This window comes from Crassostrea angulata, chromosome 10 (assembly GCF_025612915.1).
Source record: "Crassostrea angulata isolate pt1a10 chromosome 10, ASM2561291v2, whole genome shotgun sequence".
Lineage (NCBI taxonomy): Eukaryota > Metazoa > Mollusca > Bivalvia > Ostreida > Ostreidae > Magallana > Magallana angulata.
The window spans coordinates 11,913,748-11,936,550 of NC_069120.1; the positions used below are offsets into that span (position 1 = coordinate 11,913,748).

Here is a 22,803-nt window from a genome sequence, read left to right on the forward strand (position 1 = left end):
TGTATTATTCTTGTTACTTTGTTTGGTTCATTTTTTCTTATGCCAATGTTCCTTCAAACTAGACAAATGATAATGAAGATAATAGTAAAACTTTTGATATTGATGTTTGTAACAAAAACTGATAAATTATTAGATTCTATCAATAAAAGTAAAACTTTGTAGTATTCTTTTCTTCTGGGATATATTTTGTACGTAGATCTTGCCAATATTATTTCGGATTTGCAGAAAACAAAAAATCAGTTTTGCATACAGAAAGTTATCCATACAAGTACCTTACCGGAGTCGGTAATGAGCCGCGCATTTACTAAATAATAAATGATAAGGTTTTTTATATAAAATTTGATAGGCAAATACAAGGATAATATTTGTATATGAAATCGATGAAAGAGATAAAGATAAACACAGTCTTATGTTAGACACTGTTATGATAAAACAAATACATGTTGATTTGAATTCTCAATAACGACCAAGAATAAAATTGCCCTAAAAAGGCCATAAAAGCAATTGCGTTTTCTTAAAGCTATACACGCTATAATTTACGTCAATTTTGAATGACAGTGAAAACACATGTGTTTGTCTACTTATAAAAGTTATCTTAATATGTAAATTACAATGATGAATGATGAAGATATAGATTTTTAATTGTTTATTTTCCTGCCAGGAAAATATACCTTTTTATGAATATTGATGAAGGAAGAGCAAACCGACCTCATTGCGCATGTCCGCGGAGAACTAGGTGGTCGTTATTGTTTGCCTAATTAAATATCCAACTTGATTTTTAATATGCTTAACAGTTGTTAATTTGAAATATATACATGTATAATGAGTAAAATACGTTTGTCATTCACGATACCGTTACTTCTGCATTAACACTTATAGGATCTATAAATAGCACATAAGGGAAAAACACAGGTCTACGTCATTTTTTAAAGGAAGTATTCATATGTATTTTTTTCTTTTGTTTGTACTCGTATATCGGACAAATTTATGCTTTACTGAAAATATCCTTTTCTTTGTGAAACTACCACCATACATGTTAACTCTACCGATTTACGCGGAAGTCTACCGCTTTTTAGCTCTGTCTCCCGCCTACCGCTTTTATTCTAAAATCTACCGCTTTTCTTCAAAATACGTTCCTTGTTTTGGTAGATAGCCATTTTGGAAGCCATTTTGGTCAAAAATTCTCGTCGGGTTTGAAATTAGCGCGTGACTTTGAATCGGAGGCACACAAAGGCTTTATATAGTCGCTTGGATGACAAGTTTTCAAGCATGTGTTTTACATTGAACGATGAAAAAGGCCACCTCCCGTGATTACATTAGTTACAAGACATGTCGATATTATCCTCGCAATGGAAAAAGAAGCTTTGCAATTCCACACGTGGCTTTAACGAGGATGGAATATATCTTTTAACTTGGCCATAACAGTAAACTTGACTTACAATTTATTGAATGCTGCATTTGTAATAAATAAGCATATATTTACATTCTACTGTGTTTTTCCATTAAGTTCCGTGATGGTTAAATGCCTCTAAATGCAACACCTATTCACTGCGTATGAATTTACGAGTAATTTACATAAGTAGTTCTCAAAGAGTGATTTCTATGTTATCGGTTAAAAAATGTATTTCATGAATGTTGTCAAAACACCATGCTTTATAATTATTCGACAAAAAAGTTGACTTTATTGTAAAAAGCAACATTTCAAGAGTTATTTATCATGAATTATATTTTCATGCTCGTCGATCTCATCTCAACAGTCTATGTGAAAACCAGTTTAAACCGGTTTTACAAAACAGCTGTTCTTGCTGTTACTTATTCACTCCCTCAGTGATCTGCACTTAATATCGATTTATTTAAGTAAACAATTGATTTCTTCAGTAAGGGAATGTAAATATAAGCATTAAATGATTTATTTTTGACGTCGTCGTGTCAATAACTGCCGTCAGGTGAACAGACAAATTATCATAACGCGCTAACGCGCGTTATTCAATTTGTCTGCTCACCTGACGGCAGTTATTGACACGACGACGTCAAAAATAAATCATTTAATGCTATAGTAAACATCGTTTTGATATTGAAAAAGAACACATGAATTCCTACTAGTTCTTACTTCTCTTATATGATCAATTTTGGCAACTTAACCTATTTCTCTGAACAAAGGTAATTGTTAATTAAGGGCTCTGCACTCATTGACAAAATATTTTTCCTTAAAAATAGCTTACCGGTAATCATTATAATGGTAAATGCATACAAACATTTTTATTGCTAGTGTTAATATTACTAAATTTCAAAAGTCTTATATATTTTAGTTGATATCGTTAATTACTAATCAGAAACCCTTACTACATATGTAGTACATAAAAATCTGTGCTTTGAAATATACGCGAAAAAGGCCGCGCGCGATGCTACCGCTTTTCGGTTTAAAATCTACCTATTTTTCATCACTGTAGGTTAACATGTATGCTACCACAATTATGAAGATGTTGACCCTTCACCAGTTTTGGTATGATAGACTAAATTTAGCTGTCGATATCACGTGATAGATTGATATTCACGAGGAGGCATTACTTTCCTGGCAGGAAAATAAATATTTTTTATTGTTTAATATTTGATATATTTGTTACGTGATCGAATTGAGCATTATAATAACAGCATAAAGGTAACTTTTATTTCTAATCAAACACATACATTTTCCCCTTTATTCAAAATTGACGCAAATTATAGCGTGTATAGCTTTAACCTTGTGAACGATTTATTTTTACATACGAATAAACAATGCAGGATATATGTTTACCTGAAACTGAGATAACCAGAGCTTAAATTACTTGTATCCGAGTTGATAATGTGATCAACCGAATCTGTACAACGCAGTTTAATCATAGCGAAGAGTGAAAAAGATCATTTGTTAAGCCACATATCCACCTTGAAAAAGTTTTTAAACTGTAAAAGAGAGTGGATGTCTTACATATCTTCTTAAATCCATCTCTTAAAAACCCAAACAAAACACACAAAACAAAACAGCAATGCCTCCTACGAAGAAGCTACTGCTATTATTGTTATGAAGCAAAATTATGATCAGCATCTGTGGATCTTAATGAAACTAAAATACGAGTCATATACATATGTACAATGAGAGAGACCGTACCAACGCTACAGGGTAAGGGACGGAGGAGACTCCCCTTACCACGACCCTCACGGAAAAACCATACTAGCTGGTTGTCATCATTTTTATTCGTAATTTATTCACTTTTTCTTTATCCTCCTATTTCGGATCTTTTGAAATATTACTTACTTGGTATGTTTGTGTCGGCTTCAGTCGATCACAATAGTGTAGGTAGGAGACATCCGGCAAATTTTACTACATGTACAATACGCATTACGCCTCGCACAGATTTTTCTACTATGTATGTAAATGGCTCTTTCTTCATCATAGGACTTTCAAGAACTTATAAACAGCATTCAAACTTTGGAAAGCACTTGGAGTAGTGGCGGATCGACTTTTGTGTAATCTCCTGTCAAAATTCTTTGATTACAACCGATTGTATGCATTGTCATCAAGAGTATGACATTATAATTAAAATACCATTTGGTTAAAAAAAAGGCAGAAAAAAGATACATTGTTGCAAATTCGCAAATTGCGGCGCTAAAAGATAATGTGTTGCATACTGGGCAATTGCAGGAATTTAAAGCTTATGGTGGAAATCACAAATCGAAATATGGTAGATGGTATTTTTTGAATGTGTTATGAGGATTAATATATTTTTTTCATTTTCTGCAAGAAAACAATCCTATTAATAAACAAAACAACAGCAACAACAACAGCAACACCCCCCCCCCCCCCAAAAAAAAATAATTCCACGAATTAATTTTCTTACTTCCGTGCTTCTAACAATGTTTGGTAATACATTCATTCTTATCACGAGACAATGGATGAAAGCTGATCATGTTCTTCAAAAGCTTTTCACCAAAGGACTAAGTGCGGTTTTATGCATTTTTTGCCCCCCAAAATCAAAGTTTTAGAAAGAGCTTTAAAATAAGGGGAAAGATAGTTAAAATCATATTAGAATTAGGGGTGTAAAAGGTTATCACCACAGTGACGTCATAATGTAGAAATGACGTCATGAATATTGCATTATTTTGATTAATTGATGTTTTGTAACAAAATATGGGTGTTTTCCAATGGTTAATCGACTGGGAAACATCAAGCGCAGGCTTGGTCAAGTACCATTTTTTAGTATAATATGTATAACTATCTGAAGAAAAACATATGTTAAAATCGCACTTGAGCAGACCTGCGCTCTATACTTCTGAATGCAAAATATAGAGCAAAATTGAGAATATATTCATTTGTTTGCAAATTTGTGGGAATTAGGTCATTTAAGTGACGTCATAGATAAACAGGGAGTGAGCAATGATGACTAAAATCAAGATTAAAGTTATAGGCATCCTCTTTACAATAATTTGTGAAGATTTCATTTTTATACGATACTATTTAAAAATTGGTTGAAATCGGGGGCAGATATTTGACCATACCGCACATAGTCCTTTTTTATCTCTGCTAAATGATTGGTGAGCACATATCATAAATTCTAACACAGTAGTAACAAGCAAACTCTAGCATGCGGTTTCCTCCTGTCTCTGACAACACAACAGTTGATTCTAGTACCAGTTGTCTCTCTTGCATCAAAAATAGCTTAGCATGTACACGAATAGTTATTCAAATCTTGCTGATAAGATAATATCCAAGCCAATATATTTTCTTTATCTGTAGCAAAAAAGAAACTGTGACCATAAGAATACCTTAGAAATATCCTAGAAATATCAGACTTACCACCCATTTTCCTGTTTCTTTTTCCATACTATGATATTAGACAGTTATTAGGATAATTTTTCATTCCTTCAAATGAACAGGGCACTGTTCTGATTTCTGGGAAATATTGCACAAAGTAATGTTTTCAGATTCCTATATGGAGTAGAGTAAATGGACAGAATCGGGCGAAGACTTCATTGTTTTCATGATTCTATTCGTCGGTGTCATGGAATTGGCGAATCTAAAAAAGTTCATATTTTTTTATGCTAACAAAAGATAAAAGTTATTTATTCAAATATTACTAATAGATTTAATAAAATCATTGATGTTGATTGAAATTTCCACGACAGAATGAATAAAATGATTCACAAATGAAATGAAATTTGTAGGTGATACGTGTAGCACTGAAGCGATCGTCACGAGATATTAAACTTGATTTGATTTATGGCGTCTAAAAATGATAACGGGAATGTCTTAGCGTCAACCTTTTTGAGTGTTAAATACGTCATAGAGAGACTCTGGTACTCCAAGCAGTCGAAATGAGCACCCAAATTTGTGGGAGGTAGATATGTTATCTGTGTCGATATGATCACCCAAATTTGAGGAAGGTAGATAAGTTATCTGTTTTGAAACTATCGGATCGGCGTAGACAAAAGAAATCTTAAAATTTGTAGATTAGAAAACTAGTAAATCAGACGTTTCTCGTTGCAATCGATGCACGATAGTACTAGTAGGAGAAAATTCCAGATTTTAGCGTTTTTCAAATCCAATAATATTCAGTTTTCTATGTCTTTAAAAATATATTAAGAAATCAATGTTTTGAGTTGCTTGTAACGGCGTCTCTAGGATTTAAATCTGTAGCTCTTTTAAGAATTGCTTTCCATCTCAACTGGTGCATTAGAGATGTTATTCGTTATTGACGGAAATGAGGAATAGTTCTATATTACCTTTAAGACAAAGTGAGAGCCTTTAAAGAGGTGTGTTATTGTGGTTAATGCATCCGTTCTCTGACTATTTTTTATTGATGCTGGAATTCCTCACATCAACGTCTTTGAGACTTCTTTGAGTGCCCCGAACCACTGAGGAAAAAAAATGATCAATTCTCAAACGGCATGTTGCAAAATATAAAATGACTGTCAATAGTGGAATTCCTCAAGTTTCCCAGTTCATTAATTCTATTTCATTAGATCAATAACAGTGTTTGGAAATCTAATCGATTTCTGATTACTGACAAAGTGGTGATGTCATTTTGTAAATCGCATCTTTATCGAGATTGCCCATCTCCCTTTGTGATAGAATAAGCTGATATGATGCGAAGTGCCAGACCAACGATCAAATATTTAAACTAAGTAAGTATAAGGGCCGCGCTCAGAAGCCGGGTACGCGAACATATCGATTGTCGCCAGAGTCCATGTAGAGATGCCACTCTCACTTTAACCAGTCGCTATGGTTAGTTCATCAACAAAATGCAGAATGTTATCTTCAGCACCTTAGAGGTTTTTCATGCGAAACCAAACTGTAGTGACGAGCGCAGCATTTCAAATAAGCGTGCAGTTGTCATACGACCCGAAGAAAATGTCCCGACGTCTGCCATTGTAAAAGTTTTACTGGATCAGTAACTTAGAACTCCAGACGGTAAGTTTTTCTCGGCGTGAAGGAAAGTTTTGCGTTAACTTTTATGAATATCACCATATCTTATTGACAGTCAATTTGAAAATGATTATGTTATTTTTTTTTTATGTGAAGTGAATTTAAAATTTCTTAACTTTACGCTTAATTATACATTTTCATCGAATTTCCATACGGCTTGGAATAAAAATTACTTTGTACTTGCAGATATGTACATCGATAAGTCACATACCAAAGCTAGATATAAAAATTTTTCAATTAAAAGGAACCAAAAAAGTATCCAAAAATAATAGGAAAGAAAAAAGGTACGCACTATAAATCTACAAAATATCTTGCATTTATTTGCAGATCCACTCATTTACAAAAGAATTAATTCTATTACAGCTCATTTTAGAACATACCCTTTACGTCATTTCACGAAAATAAATCTCAATTACTTTGATATCGAACTACCTTAATCAATATTTGACATCAAAATTCCTTTCTTTTTTTCCAAGGCCATTTCATGTCGATGTTAAGAAAAATGAAATGTGTTTGGGTCGGTTTCCGGAACACGTGACCAGTTTATTACGTTTATAGAACTTCCGTCTGTTCGAAGCCTGTAAATTCCGCTGCCAGAAGAAATAATCGAGTTACATTCCGTTGCAATTATGTGTTGTTAACTCCGGTATAATGTAATGATATAAACCTCTTTATGAAAAAAATATAAAATCAGTAAGCAATGAGTATTTCTGTTTACGACTTGCATTGTCATTTCATTAACACGTTGCCGGATTTGATGCTTTATATATTTTCCATTCATAAACATATGCCAAACAACAAACATTCCTTACTTGGTGCAATTGGATACAATGACAAGACAGTTCTGTAACCATTGCTTACTTTGTATTCAAATATGTCAGCCACGTTTGGTTGTTCCTTTGACTGTTTGAGAGAAGTCATATTAATACCGGTAGTCTATTGATCTTCCTTTCTTGTTAGTACTTTTGTCATGCTCCCATATGTGCCCTTTTTCTCGTGTTTTGATTACAATTTTTAATTGAACTCTGTCATATTACGTGTATTTAATTAAATAAATCAGAATTGAAAACATGTTAAGAGAAGAAGCGATATGAAAGTAATACAATTTACCAATGATATGGTTTCTTTCAAAAACCAATTCTAACCTTCTATTTACGATGTATATATTTCAAAATATTGGGGTTTACTATAGTTGATACGTATTGATATAACCTTAAAAGAATACCACGTTGTGTGTTTTAGAAACCCGTTCTAAAATGTATCAAGTACCTTCAATTGAGATACTAGTAACAAGTGCCTATTAAGGCTTTTCTTATAATGTAGAAGATAGATAATGAAATAGAGATGATGGAAAAAAAAAACAGCAACTAGAAACGATCTAGTAGGTCTTCCGTCGGATTTTTTTAAACTACACCATGAAATATCGATACAATTTGCGATAAGGTCTTATTTCTGTCCCCATTTTTTTTTTTTTACAAATTTGAATAACATCATATCATATACTAAGTAAATATTTTGATATTTTATGCGAAAACAATGACGTCCTCCGTTGGAAACGAAAGACCTTGATAATTATATATCTAAATTCAATTTTAAACATATATTATCGAGAAATTCAAACGGATTGGGCGATAGGCAATGTCTACGTTAACCCTCTCCATAATGCCAATAATATTATATATCAAGGAGATAAACTGGTGTAAATGAATGTCATAATTGTAAATTAGTGTCATTTTCGCTAGTATGTATAGTCGTGATAAAAATGTAAAATTTTCTTGGTTGTTTTGTCAACAATGTGCATTTTTCAGCAACATAAGCGCTTATAAAAAAATAAATTATTAATTAAAGATCTTATCTTTTTGTATGTAAATGTTTACCAAAGATTTTCCACTAAGCTATAGGTGCCTTTGTTAACGTCAGCTTCCCGAGTAGAGACGTAGGAAACTTTCCTTTCTTTCTACAATCTACTCCCCTTCAACATTGGGTTCCAAATTAGACTTCATGTTTGGTATTCTTCATTTGGCACTAAAACTGGAATATTTTTTGTGATATACCCTGTTTTAGTTGCTACTTCATTTAAAAAAAACAACTTAGAAAACTTTAAATTCATGTACTTAAAATATTTTTTTTAATATTGCATGTTTCTTATCTTTAATCAATAAATGCGCGGTGGCGATGGCCAACTTTATGTTAGAAATATGAATTTGAAACATGCAGTTTGTTGTTTTAATGATAAAGCTCCGTAGACCCAATGCTGCAGAGCAAACAAGTTTTTGTGCTTGCTTTGACTTCATTGGCTCAATGGTAAGAGCGTTAAAGACTAGTTTCGCTGGGGAAAAAAATCCAGCTTTTTAAATAAAAATGACAAGTAAATTGTTCTTCTTTAGGTTTTGAATTTTTGAAAGTTCATGAACTTCAGTAAGAAACTCCCTATTTCTTGTTTTCTTTATGCTGTATTTACATCTACCGAATATGGTTCCGATTATTTCTTAAGGAAACTTATCGTAATTCATAGCTCTATGGTAGCTGACAGGACTGCCCGTTTATCGACTGGTCAAAACATACAGCGACCTAAGAAAACTCACGGGCTGCACGAAATAATCATGATAATGCCAGACTCAAATTCCCAGAGGAGACGATTTGGCTGTTTCTTTTAGCTTACGTACTGATGTACATTAAGAGTTATTTAGTTAATTTAACTTAATTTTTACAATAAATTTATTAATTTGTTAAGAGAAAGATGTAAATATAAACAATCAAATGCTTGATTCATGCTGGTTATGAAGGTAGCGATCATTGCAAAAAAAAATTACAGTATTTTTTCTGCATTGCCGCCACCTTCATATCCGGCATGAATCACCAAAGAAAGCATTATATTGTTTAAACAAAATAAACCAATTTAAAGCAATTTTTGATGTTTTAAATGGTACTTTTGCAATGATTTGTCCTGTTTTATTTCTTTTATGTTTATGTGATTGTTTTCACAGAGTAAATATAAATTATTGCAATTCATATAAAAACGTTGCCTTTTCATTACGGCTTACCATTATTTGATCATTATTTGATACTCAGTCTGTTAACCAATAACAGTTATAAATGTATATTTGTGACTAAGGATTGTTTGCAGATACTATTGCACACTAACTGTTCTTAAATAGTATAATATTTTTGAATGGTGACTTCTTTATCGTCGTAAATCATCGGCATCATGATATTAATCAATGATGATTGTTTGTTTTTAGTTTTCCACGAAACACGTAATTCATAATGCATCACATATATACTTTAACAAATTGTAATTTTAGTCATTCCATTTAGAACATTGTTGGAGTTGGAAATCTGTAAATTATTAAGATCTGCCGTAACGTAAAGTTTCCTACTGGTTGAAAACATTAGAGATTTCTTTTTTCATTCTTTTTCTTTTTTTTTCCTCCTGAAAGCTTACGGTAGGGTACCAAAGCACTGATATATTTTTCTTTATATCGTTTAATTTTAAAATACTTGCATTTTCCTATAAAATATGCAAAATATCACAAGCTATCATTCAAAAGCATTAAAAAGAGGTCGTCCCTTAAAATCAGGATCTGAAACCCTTAAAATCCATCCATTTTCTCTCTACCACCCCCCCCCCCCCAAAAAAAAACCCCTTGATTTGGCCGTTGTTAGGAAATTTGTCTTTGTAATGTCATTACCAAAATACACGTGCATATCATAGGTTATATACATGTACATAGGTAACCGTTTATAATCGTTACAAACAAGGCAATATATATCCGATCTGCATTTAAAAATCAGTAAGTAATGATTAGGTATAATCACTATTTAGACCCTCAAAAAGAAGAAAGCAACTTTAACACATTTCAAAGAAAGTGTACAGTAATCCTCGGCTTTGTTGCGTAACGCCGTCTGGGAGTTGTAGAACAGACAGTACAGCTTTGTTTCTCCATAGGAAGTATGGCAAATATTAAATTCATCGAATTCAATGAAATCTGTAGGATCCTTGTAAATAAAACAGCAAGGTTTGTGTTTATTTTCATTTTATTCTTAACTGATGTGAATTGTTTAAATGCCGACTGAAAAAAATCAATTCTAGAATTTAACCAAACCTCATAAGGACTCTCACCACATGGCGTCCCAAGTCCGTTGTTGCATTTTTACCGTTTTGATAAAGATACTTATATACCTTCAAACAGGTTGTAAGTGAAATGCATGCATAGTAAGCCTTAATGTTTTATTGGGATTTAAAACAATAATTATTTTTTACCGACGAAGTCATTTACAACTAAAGGTACTGATTTTTATAATCGTGAAGTCATTTGTTTATTTCACTTATTTACATTTATCTAAGAAGGTATGACGATTATTTATTCAAATGTGCCTAACAGTCAGCATCTGGCCATTAAGCTCCATAAACTGGCCATCATACGTCGCAATAAAATCGACAGATATTCTATAGTTGAATTATTAATCGTGTTAATGGTTCGCTATCAAACCTGCAAACTTCCCTGGCGGACGTACTATCGAACCGTTTCTCTTATTTTATAATTCAGTTTCAGGATTTTGAAATAGAAAAGAAGAAATTCCTGTTCATGCCTTTTGTCTTTCTTTGGGGGTCGTTAAAACAGAAATAAATTCCCTCGTTAAATTCAGCCCCCATTTCGGTTTCCTGTGGAATGAAATAGCAAGTTTTCACCCTCATAACATTTAGTTTGTAGCATCGTTGCCAAGTAAAATCTATACAAATTGATTGAGTCTTGCAAATAGCGCTTTATACTAATATCCCAAATGGATACAATTTGGTTAATAGTTGTTCTGTACTGTTATTTTTATTTTAGGCGGTTTTACCTTCACTAAGACTTTGTCAGAATGGTGGACCTCTACAACTACACGTGTTCCTATGAAGGACTTTTACTCCCCGTCATGAGCGAATACACATGGTCAACGGGGTTACGAATTTTTCTCTACCTGATAGCTATGTTTTGGTGTTTTCTGGGGACGTCTATTGTCGCAGATGCATTTATGTGTGGAATTGAAAAAATAACTAGTAAAACAAAGCTTATTCGAATTCCTAACGCTGAGAAAAAAGAAGACAAATTTGTTGAAGTGAAAGTTTGGAATGATACAGTTGCAAATTTAAGTTTAATGGCGTTTGGAACAAGTGCTCCCGAAATTTTAATGTCAGTTATTGAAATCGTTGGAAACAAATTCAAAGCAGGTGAACTGGGTCCTGGAACTATAGTGGGCTCCGCGGCCTTTAACCTTCTCGTCATCACAGGAATCTGTATCGTTTGTGTCCCTGATGGAGAAAACCGCGTGATTAAGAGCATTCCTGTATACGTTACATGCACGTGTTTCAGCATGTGCGCGTACATTTGGATGTTGATAGTTCTGAAGCTGGTGACGCCGGGCGTGGTCGATATCTGGGAGAGCGTCGTGACGTTCTGTATGTTTCCCGTCCTAGTGGTGACAGCGTTTGGTATAGACAAAGGTTGCTGGTGCAAGAAAAATAACAAAACTTCGTCAGAACTCGAGATAGGGATAGGTAAGATGTACATCTTGAGTAGACAATGAGTTTATACGATACACCCGGTCATGTTTGGATAATGGTGTGCATCATTCTGTTGTTAACTAGTCCCTTGTGAGTATCTTTCTGTTGATAACTAGTCCCTTGTGAGTATCTTAAGATGCTTGTCAAGGGAAATACTTACCCCCATTTACGTAAAAAAATGACATTAAACAGGTATATTAAATGTCAAAATGTCTACAGAAGAATTTAAATTAAATATTCTTGTAGAGTGATTTTGCGTAAGTTCATTAGAATACGGACGCATTATGTTGCCTCTGTAGCTTGAATTCCCTTGACGTAGACATAGGAACGGTGATGCACAGGTACGCGGAGTTAGACACGTCACAGAGAGCACGACTCTCCTGTTTGAACTATTTAATTAGTCAAATGACGGAGCAATCGTCGTCGGGAGCTGGGCAGGACCAGGCAGTTTTACGTGCAAGTGTCATAGTAACGCAAAATAAACAAGAGCAAATATTTATTCCATGCCAAATTTATTTTCTATCGCATTTGTTTCAAGTCCAAAAAGCACATTTGGTTTTGTTTGATTAATTCAGCCATGATTCGATGATGAATTCCACGTTATCTAAATGTCGCCAGCCAAACAGCCCCCCCCCCCTTTAAAATAATGGGGAAAAAAACAAAATGAGAAAAGTTAAACCTTGCCGTGTCATTTAAGAAAATAGTTGACAATAAAGGGAGATTGTTTTTGGGGAGGGGGAGGGGAGTCGACGGGGTTTTAACTAGCAGTGGTTTCTTCGTAATAAGCTTCTTTAACGCCATTACCCACAGATTAATAGTTTTGGTATCTCGAACCAAGACCATCAAAGTAAGATCGCTCGTTCAACTTTCAACAATAAGATGTGGGTTTTTTTTTTGGGGGGGGGGGTAAATTTTTGAGTTCATGCCATTTAGCAATATGTCGACTACAACAATTGTTGTTAAAAGCACATTTAGTAGCTTAAATATTGACTTTGTGGTTAATTGATGAATGTCCATATTGATATACGAAGAACAAAGAACATCTTAATTTTTATTACACCCCCCCCCCCCCCCACAAACTGCCACATTCTGCAACATAATTTGAATTAGCAAAGTAGGGATAACTAGTTGGAAATATTTAAAGTAGATTTCGCAGTTTGCTAAAATTCACCAATGGAAACCTTCGTTGTAAAACTTGATTCTGAAAAATTAATGATGAAGTGGCAGTGCGAACTTTTATGAACAGTTAAATTTTGTCGATTATGAAAATTAAACGCACCTGTCCTTTTAGTGTATTTAATGATTCCCTTATGTGTCCAGTTTAATTGAAATAGCTTAGTTACAGTAATAAAATTGTAATAACATATCAATCATATTAATGACGATGAAGTGCTGCATCCTCATTGTCTTTATCCCACCCTTTTAAAAGCTGAAATGAAATTTGACAGCTTAGTTGTATTTCAGTTAGACATGATATCTTGAATTATTAACAGAATTCTGCATCAAAACACGGATATTATCAAGTTTCAATTCAAAAACATTTTTTTATCCTGCAGCTTCGATCGATTAATGTCCTAGAAGGTATCAGCTGCAAATAAAATGATAATCTTTTAATTGCTCTCTGCTATCTCGTTTACCGTTTTGCCATCACATAGTCCCCTGATGTTAACTCAATCATCCTCGCTTTGTGCCATAATTCCATACCTTGATTATGTTTGTAACTTAACTGCCCGCTGTGACTTACTATAGAAGGATACACAAGATGCAAAAAACATTTTACATTATGATCAAATATTTATCTTAATTATGTAGACTTAAAAGATAAGTTCCGGCATCGGTCTTTTTTTTTTAGCTCAACACGAAGCTCCCATTGGCTGTACACTGTTATGTCAACTTGATTTCCGGTTAATTTGCAATAGCCTTGAATATATGAAACTGGTAGTTATTGCCGAAGCATTCACTTTTGATAATCACACTCCAATAGATAGAGATTGTTGATATATCTACATTTTTTCAGGGATGCATTTTTCGCTTGACCTAACCTAGCACTTTAAAAACCTTTGATTTATTGCAGAATTTAGTAAGATAGATGCTGATGACGAATCAGAAGCGACGGTGGACATCATTCACATGGCGAAAGATTTGAGCCGGAACCACAAAGACCTGACAGAGGACGAGGCGACCGTGTTACTGACCAGACAACTCCAGGAGCATCAGCACCACAACACTGGGTGGTACCGGGTCCACGCCGTCAGGGGCCTTACAGGAGGCCACCGGCTGCTCCCCAAGATCAACGCCACCCTCAAACAGGTGCCCCTGACACAAACATGCAGTTCCCTCTAACATAAACAGGTCCTCTTGAAACAAACTTGTATACCTTTGACACAAACAGGTACCCCCTAACACAACAGGTACCCCCTAACACAACAGGTACCCCTGACACATTCAGTTACCTTAACACAAACAAGTGACCTGATACAAACAGGTTCCATTGACACTTACAGGTACTTTTGACACAAACATGAACCTTTAACACAAACAAGTACCTCTGGCACAAACAGGTACCCCCTAACACAATTGGTAACCCCTAACACAACAGGTACTCCCAACACAACAGGGTACCCATGACACATTCAGGTACCATAACACAAACAAGTACCCTGATACAAGCAGGTTCCCTTGACACTTACAAGCACCTTTGACACAAACAGGTACTTTTGATACAAACAGGTACCACTGACATAAAAAGGTACCCCTGACACGCAATCATTTCCTTCTTAATTTATAGCGACGTTAAGCCTACGTGTTTCCTACTGCTTACTGAGAAGTAATTTAAAGGCAGAATCCGGGAAAGATGGTTCATTTGCTGTATACGAACGTTATGTTAAACGCCTAGTATGTGTATATATCATGATGATGATAAATCACGCGAGGTTGATTACTCTTGTCAGTCATAATCATGTATTTGGTTGTTGCAGTTATACGACAAGATTAACCGGCAGAAGGAGATCGAACAACATATGAATGAAAATATCGACGTATCGACAGTTGATCTAAGCGAAAGTGGAACTAGGGCTGTCGTGGAGTTTACGGCGTCTTCCGTAGCAGTCCTGGAGAACGAGGGGAAAGTCCGAGTGGGAATAAGAAGATACGGCAAAGTAGACATCCCCGTCACAGTCTTGTACGTTATTAGTCATACAATCCTCTACATGACACAACAAACGCTATTTATCAAACGAAGTCTTAAAATTGAAACAAATCTGCGCAACATCAGAAAAGGTTAAATTATCACTTCAGGGTTTTATTATCATTTTTACAGTACTAGTACTACATTAATCACCTAAAAACTTGAACAAAATTCACTTTTATGTACACGTCATTAAAACAGCTTTCTGTCTACAGAGTTGAAACGATCGACGGAACCGCCGAGGCGGGGAGCGATTACAAACCCTTGAAAGAGGAGATCACGTTTGCCGTGAACGAGAGGTTGCGAGAGGTGTACATAGAAATCATTGACGACGACGAGTGGGAACCAGACGAAATCTTCTTCGTCAAACTTAGTATACCCCACGAATCGAAGGATATTGTGGTCGGGAAAATGGCCATAAATCAAATAACCATTATCAATGATGATGGTGAGAATAAAACTACCGAAAGAGATTGTTTAGCTGATCTCGAAATTATAAAGCATTGTTATCATAAAAAGCATTGAAGTTGAAACTTTACAACGAAACCTTCAAATGTACTTTTGATGTAAAATACTTTATTTTCGTTGCAGAACCTGGTAAGCTAGAGTTTTCAAAGCCAAGCTACATCATCAGAGAAAGCAACGAATGTGCTCAAGTGTACGTGAACCGCGTGAACGGTGCGGACGGCTTGGTGACCGTAAGGTGGCGCACCAAGGACCTGACCGCGGTCCATAACAAGGACTACATAGGGGGAGAGGGGACGCTAACGTTTGAACATGGCGAAACCAGCAAGACCATCAACCTCAAAATATTGGAAACGAATGTAAGCGCCATTTATACTTGACACGTACTTTTATGTTTCCATGTCGTACTGATAAGGTTATTTGAAGTTTCATTTAAAAGGTTTCTGCTTAGGACACCTGTTCGTTAGAACACTCCGCCGTTTCCAGGGTAGCATTAACTTTTGAAGTGTCATTGCTCAATTTTTAATGATCACACACGATCCTATATATAGAGTCGAATATAGGTCGCTGACAGATCAATTTTTTGCTCACTTACTCCATAGGGAAGATTTTACACATCACGTATATTGATTCACAAAATTGAGCGAGTATTGAAATAAAAAAGCCAAACATGGATCATCGATTGTTCTGAATAGTTCATTAGCTGCTTCCGGTAACTCTCATATCTTGTTTCAGTCATGCAGCACTGATGTCCTTCTTGGCAAGAAAATCGTTAAGCATATATAATGCAAATTTTCTCTTTGGTAACTACTATTTATTTTACGCAAAATCTAGACGAATCGGTAAAGTAAAAATACTTTATACTTAAATGTATTTCACATAGATAAAAATCAATTTGTGGTTTTAGCCACTTGGGATTGTTACAGAAACAAAACCACACAGTGAGATAGCATTATATTTCAATATGCAAATACCATTAGGAGAATTCAAAGGCAGAATTGACTTCTACACAATTTGTCACATTTTCTTTTCAAGCACATTTGTTTTAACACAATGAGACAGAAGAATCGTATCACAAAATGCCGATGAAAATTGCTCTTACATATATTTTTAACCTATTTACCTATAGTATTCCCAACAGGTCTTATGATATTTATTACTTCTCATTCCATCATTTCATCACACTTATCATTTTTATTCAATCAGATTCATGACGGACGCGGTCATAAGGTAACAATAATGACACAACTCTTAAGTTTGCTGTGAGCAGATTTAAAGGTCAATTGTTTTATATGTTTCTAATTACCCAAGATTGTTATTTTATCTTTATATCACACATTCCTTGCTGATGAACTTAAAAAAAAAAGAACATGGGCGAAAAAGACGAATAGAGTGCTACAAACAAATACAGAAATCTATTATTTTCTAAAATCCAACGATATATTTAATAAAAAATAATCAACGATTTATGCACTTTGTAATATACTTATGTGAACTTATGTATTCACATTCATATCTTCATATAGTGTAATCTATTAATTTATTTTGAGAGTGGTTTCACGTTCCACATATTTGAAAAGATTAAAAATAATTAAAAGTATAACATATTTCAATTGATAAAATAGTAGAGCAATGGTCCAATTGTATTCTACTATTCTAATGCCCCCGTTCATGTGACTTGAATGATCATGGTGTTATACAATAATTAAGAGCGTACGGTCTCAACAAAAACTTTATTTGTGTGTGTGAGGTTTTTTCTGTGTTTTTTTTTTTAAATTAACAAACAACAATTTTGCTCTTTCACGCTTTTATCATAACCGTTAATTTAGATATAAATATATATTTTAAATCTAAAAGTGCAATTTACGATTTTACAACTACAGTGTACGACAACGCGCCTTGTTTTCACCCATGTTCTTTAAAATACCATTTTGAAAAGATGTTATCCTCATCCTGTTTTGCAAGTGATTAGATTAATTAACAGCGAGTATGTACATGTACTTGGTTCTGGACACATTAATTTTGAACAGTTGTTATTCACGAAAAAAAGTTAGAAACGACTTACTTTTTTGTACTATTTTGCTTTTTTGTAATTAAGACATTTCAAAAGCTAGTAGTTAACAACAAAAGTGTTACTGTTTGGAACCAATTGCAAACTTAAGTATCAATTAAAATAACAAGACAGCTGGGGTGCCCATTTTTGCTTACATGTACCTTTATTAGTTATTAGAATATGTTCTTCATACTCTTATTTGAATTTTATATTTCAATACCAGACCATTCCAACCATCGTAGAACCGAGACAATCTACGATTAGAACACAGTCATAGAACTTAAAAATAGATTTTACTTACTTTTTAGTTTAGATCTACGTAGTTCGTGTCTATTGTCATCTTTCACAAATATCATTTCTTTGATGCCCGTTAGTTAGACTGTCAAAGTGTCACGTGACATATACACCACGTGACGTTTTATTCTCAGAACCTTTCACTATTGTAGTCTGTAGCACCAAGATTTTTTCAAAGGAAATATTTCCTTACATTTTTTTTTATATAAATTATGTTTTGTTTTCATATAGCTGATAAACACGCAGTATATTGCACTAAGTACATGTATTGAACACCCGTGTTGTACTCTTAAAGCGCTGTTTATCAAAGCATTGCTTGTCAAATCTTCCGTGAACTTTATTTAAACATAATTTTTTTTGGTCCATGATTTCCACCCACTTTCTTGTGATTTTAGGTGATGGAGAGAGACCACAGTTTTCAGGTGGAATTGTTCTCGCCATCAACTGGATCGGCCATCGGAAAGATCAGCAAAGCCATTGTAACACTGGTCAATGATACGGGTACAACTTAATGCATAACATCTTTTTTAAAAACATTGTCAATCGCAGCGGTATCTATTTATATAAGTAACAGAATATCATATCAATTCTACATTTAGTCTATGACAACGGATAGTTACACGAAGGATCCAAAATGATATTGTTAAAATTAGATTTTTCTTGCTCGCTTTAGTTATGATCACTGATAGAAGGATTTTCGGCGAATTATTAACCAGCTCACTTAATCTAATTGAAAAAAAAACCCACGCATTTTCTGTCGAAGAGTGTCTCTAGATAGAGTTAAGCACTGATGGGTGTGGCTTTACGATAACAACAAATAACAAAGGGGAGGGGGGAGTCTAATGTTCACGCGATTCATTAATCGTTTATCGGTCTTCTTGCCAAACGCCGTGAATGGTTTAACATAATAAATAATACACAAAAGAAAATATACTAAACAGACGAACAAACCACTATGTTTCAGAATGTTTCAATGTTTTAAAAAAATGAAGTTATTAATTGAAAAACATCTTATCTAAATAACGTTAGATTAACAAGAAATGAATAAATATTTAAGTTAATCAAATACATCTATTGAATACATTATTAAATTGAATGGAGTTTTAAAACCAGCCGTATTAACTTAATTGATGATATCAATACATTCACAGATGTAAATGAAGGACTATTTTAAAATTGTTTTGAATTCATTCACAGAATTTGATGGTCTTGTTTCAAGAATTGCTAATAACACAAAGAAAAACCTAGATGGACTCCGATTAGACACATCGTCATGGAAGGAGCAGTTCAACGAAGCCATGAACGTGAATGGCGGAGACGTGGAAAACGCGACGGTCATCGATTACATCTTACATTTTATATCGTTCTTCTGGAAGGTAGAGTTCAGTAAAACCTAGGAGTTAACGCATTAGGGTGTATATATTCAGAAGCGTTTTGTTTTCTATCTCACTTAAAAGAGTTGTTCTTTTCTAATCACATCACAATGGAATATTTTGCATTATCTTTACGAGAGGGCTTAGTAGCTTTAGTATGTTTTAAGATTTGGACCGTTGTTGTCCTTCCGTTGTCATATTATCGTAAGCTGAAAAACTATGCAGTGTTCAAGTTGTGTTGCATACAAATTGGACAGGGTACAAGTCAGTCAATTTTTCACAGTTCTAAACATGTGACTGTACACCTTTATAAAAAAATAATTTGAAAATAACACGAAAAATTTCATAAAATGCTTACAAATAATCGATTTTTTAAATTAACGAAAACGGATCTTCAATTTAAAGTACACAAAAGATAATTTAAAAATTCTCTCATATTTCAAATTTGCAGGTTTTATTTGCCTTCATCCCCCCTCCGTCCATTGCCGGGGGCTATCTGACATTTATCGGGTCGCTGATATTGATTGGTTTAATGACAGCCCTGATATCCGACCTGGCAAGCATCTTCGGGTGTCTGGTCGGTCTGGAAAAAACTGTGGTTGCCATCACTTTCGTTGCCCTGGGCACCAGTATGCCGGATACGTTTGCCAGCAAGTTGGCCGCCATTAACGAAAAGACAGCCGATAGTTCGGTTGGTAACATTAACGGGAGCAACGCTGTCAACGTCTTCCTTGGTCTAGGACTTCCCTGGCTGATCGCCTCTATCTACTGGGAGGCCAAGGCAAGCTATTCATTATCAATGTGTTTTATTCTGTGGAGAAAAAAATGATTCATGAAGACTTTTTTTGTACATTGAGTTGATTAAAAGCATTTAAAAATTGTATAAATTCTTAATAAATACGCGAAAAGCCAACCAAATCGAAACACGTAAAAAGCATTTGCAAGTGAAATGGTCTGATCTAATGACTCTTTTGAAAAGTGCTCTAGCTGTCCCGATGCCCTCCTTTGAAACTGAATAATAGGTGTGATAGAGTACCAGCAGTGGGGATATTTGCATATCTGAAAACATTTATACTGTTGTAATTAAATCCTTGAACTGTCTGATCCTTACAGTTTACACCCTTGCTATTTCAGGGCGAAAGATTTGAGGTTCCTACCGACACTCTGGTATTTAGCGTCATCTTATATACTTCCTGTGCTATTCTAGCCATTTTGGTTTTATTCATTCGACGGAGGCTTGCTGTTTTCGGAAACGGAGAACTGGGTGGGCCTAAGGTGCCTAAATACGCTTCAGGGTTATTTTTGGTTTTCCTTTGGATCTTTTACGTCATTATGTCGTCATTACAAGCTTACAAAGTCATAGAAGTGAACATCTAAACACCCGCTGGTTCGGCTGTGAGGTTTTTATTCTGTCTGTGATATTTCATTACTTTGTTGATATCTGCTATTTATGTTTGAAATCAATTAAAATATATAATTTATATCTCAAGAGTTTGTTGGGCTTTGTTTTTAGAAAACTGCTACATTATGGAAATGCAATTGAGCTATCGAGGATGTCGCCTGAAAGTTGCCAACTTTGAAAATAAATTCTTAAATCGTATTTGAATTCAGTTGAATAATTTACGAAAGCTGATAATGTCAACATGATCGATGGGAACAGTGTTGATTTCTGACAGACTATTGATTAGATGCGAGAAAGATGCCTTGATCAGAATTAGTTTTTATGAAATATTTGCATATGATGATTATTCAAGCGATTTAGCAAAAGGTTTCACCTAATAGGATTGAGCATCGATCGATTCTAGAGTATGTAAAAATAGTATTGATTTTCTTCGAAAATTTATACCTTTATCATTACATGATAGACAATACCCAACAAATTCATATTTTCAATTTGTAACGTTTGTATTGAGCAATTTTAAGGTTATTATTGATTATTGACGCTCGTAATTTTAATCGATGTACCAAATATAAAAAACCAACACAACCAACAAGGCCCGTAACTCCGACCATTTCGATCTATTTTAAATATCGGAAGTACATGTAGTTGAGTGTCGATTCAACCAAAAATAAGATGTTTATGAAAATATAAAACAAATTTTGAAAGGAGCACAGTTTTAAAATTTCGACGCTTCCGATCAAGACCAGAAGTAATAAAATGGCGATGCGTTGCAGGCCTTGTCAATATAATTTAGATTGTATCTGGTAGAATGTTCTACTTAAACTTATTTCACCAATTTATTAAATCCTTTTGTTTTGTTTTGGGTGTCTACCACTCTCTTTTTGTTTACCTTTCTTGAGACGTTTCTGACAATTCGTATAGTAGATCTGTACATCTGTACATAGACACACACCGGCACAAAAAATACTGAAACATTTGCCAAGAAGGACGACTCGCAACTAATGGCAGCTGACTGGTTTGTTTAGAAGTGGTCTATACCATAACGGTATGGTTAATGGTAATGAAGGAAACCACAGTCTAAGAGTAGGCATAAGCAGCCATCAGTCAGTGAAAAATCATATATCCCTGAATATTTAGTCGATTTCGCCATTTTGATTTTTTTATGAATCAGAGCAGTCTACTTTTCTAAAATAAAAAAAGATAAAAATTCCTTGATTTTCATGAGTATGGTTGCAGGGGATGGGTAAAACTTAACATTCCAACGTTAAACCATAATATCTAACACTGCTATATTGTACAAAGCATACATTCAACACTAAATCACTAGTGCATTAGGCCTACATTGAATTCCCAGAGTCCCTTAAAACAATAAAAATTCAGTATAATTCTTAAATTTTCTCATTTCCAAAAATAGGTAAATAGAAGGGTATCGCAATGAGTTACAACGTAAACTACGAATATGTTGGTCATGAGTTCGAATCCGTTATCCGGGCTTTTACAATGAATATCTTTCCAAAAATGTTTAAAACATGTTCTTGGTCAAAGTTGGTGAAATTGAAAATTCAAGGATGTACTTTTATCAACATTTATATCGGCAGGTGTCCCATAAATGACTGAGGTAAGTTTCTTGTGAAAATTGTACAATAGTGGGATCTTATCAATCAGAACAATTATATATGATTGCTTTTTTGACAAGTGTTCGACAAATATACACAAATTATAGCTCAACAACTATAAGCGCTCTAATTCAATTCATTGTGTGGTCAGACAATTTTGTATTTAACACCATTGATTATAACAAATTTAAAATTTTATTTACTACTTGTTTTTATATATATATAAAATATATATGGAGCTCCAACAAAAATGAAATTCCTTGTGCTTTATATGTATCTATATCATTCACTATGGGCAGGTATATGTCAATTTGAGATTTATTGCAATGTTTGTGCTTATATATATATATATATATATATATATATATATATATATATATATATATATATATATATATATATATA

The 22,803-nt window shown here is 34.1% G+C and overlaps 1 protein-coding gene across 2 annotated transcripts; it reads left to right on the forward strand.

The window, feature by feature from the left end:
• Positions 1 to 6,200: 6,200 nt before the first annotated feature.
• Positions 6,201 to 20,869, forward strand: LOC128167668 (sodium/calcium exchanger 3-like). Of its 2 annotated transcripts, XM_052833512.1 has the most exons (11): positions 6,201 to 6,445; positions 11,296 to 12,002; positions 14,083 to 14,318; positions 14,987 to 15,189; positions 15,411 to 15,643; positions 15,787 to 16,019; positions 16,867 to 16,890; positions 18,403 to 18,508; positions 19,205 to 19,383; positions 19,832 to 20,161; positions 20,515 to 20,869. In XM_052833512.1, exons 2-11 carry the CDS (start codon positions 11,327 to 11,329, stop codon positions 20,755 to 20,757), a joined length of 2,463 nt encoding a protein of 820 aa, XP_052689472.1. In that variant the 5' UTR covers positions 6,201 to 6,445; positions 11,296 to 11,326; the 3' UTR covers positions 20,758 to 20,869. The 2 variants fall into 2 exon arrangements, with proteins under 2 accessions (XP_052689472.1, XP_052689473.1); XM_052833513.1 differs by lacking the exon at positions 16,867 to 16,890 and having other exon boundaries at positions 6,203 to 6,445.
• The last annotated feature ends 1,934 nt before the right edge of the window (positions 20,870 to 22,803 follow it).

Coding starts and splice junctions, on each gene's coding strand:
- LOC128167668 (XM_052833512.1), top strand. CDS start 11,327: ATGGTGGACCTCTACAACTACACGTGTTCCTATGAAGGACTTTTACTC. Junction 15,644..15,786: donor AACCATTATCAATGATGATG/GTGAGAATAAAA, acceptor TTTTCGTTGCAG/AACCTGGTAAGCTAGAGTTT. Junction 16,020..16,866: donor TCAAAATATTGGAAACGAAT/GTAAGCGCCATT, acceptor TTATTCAATCAG/ATTCATGACGGACGCGGTCA.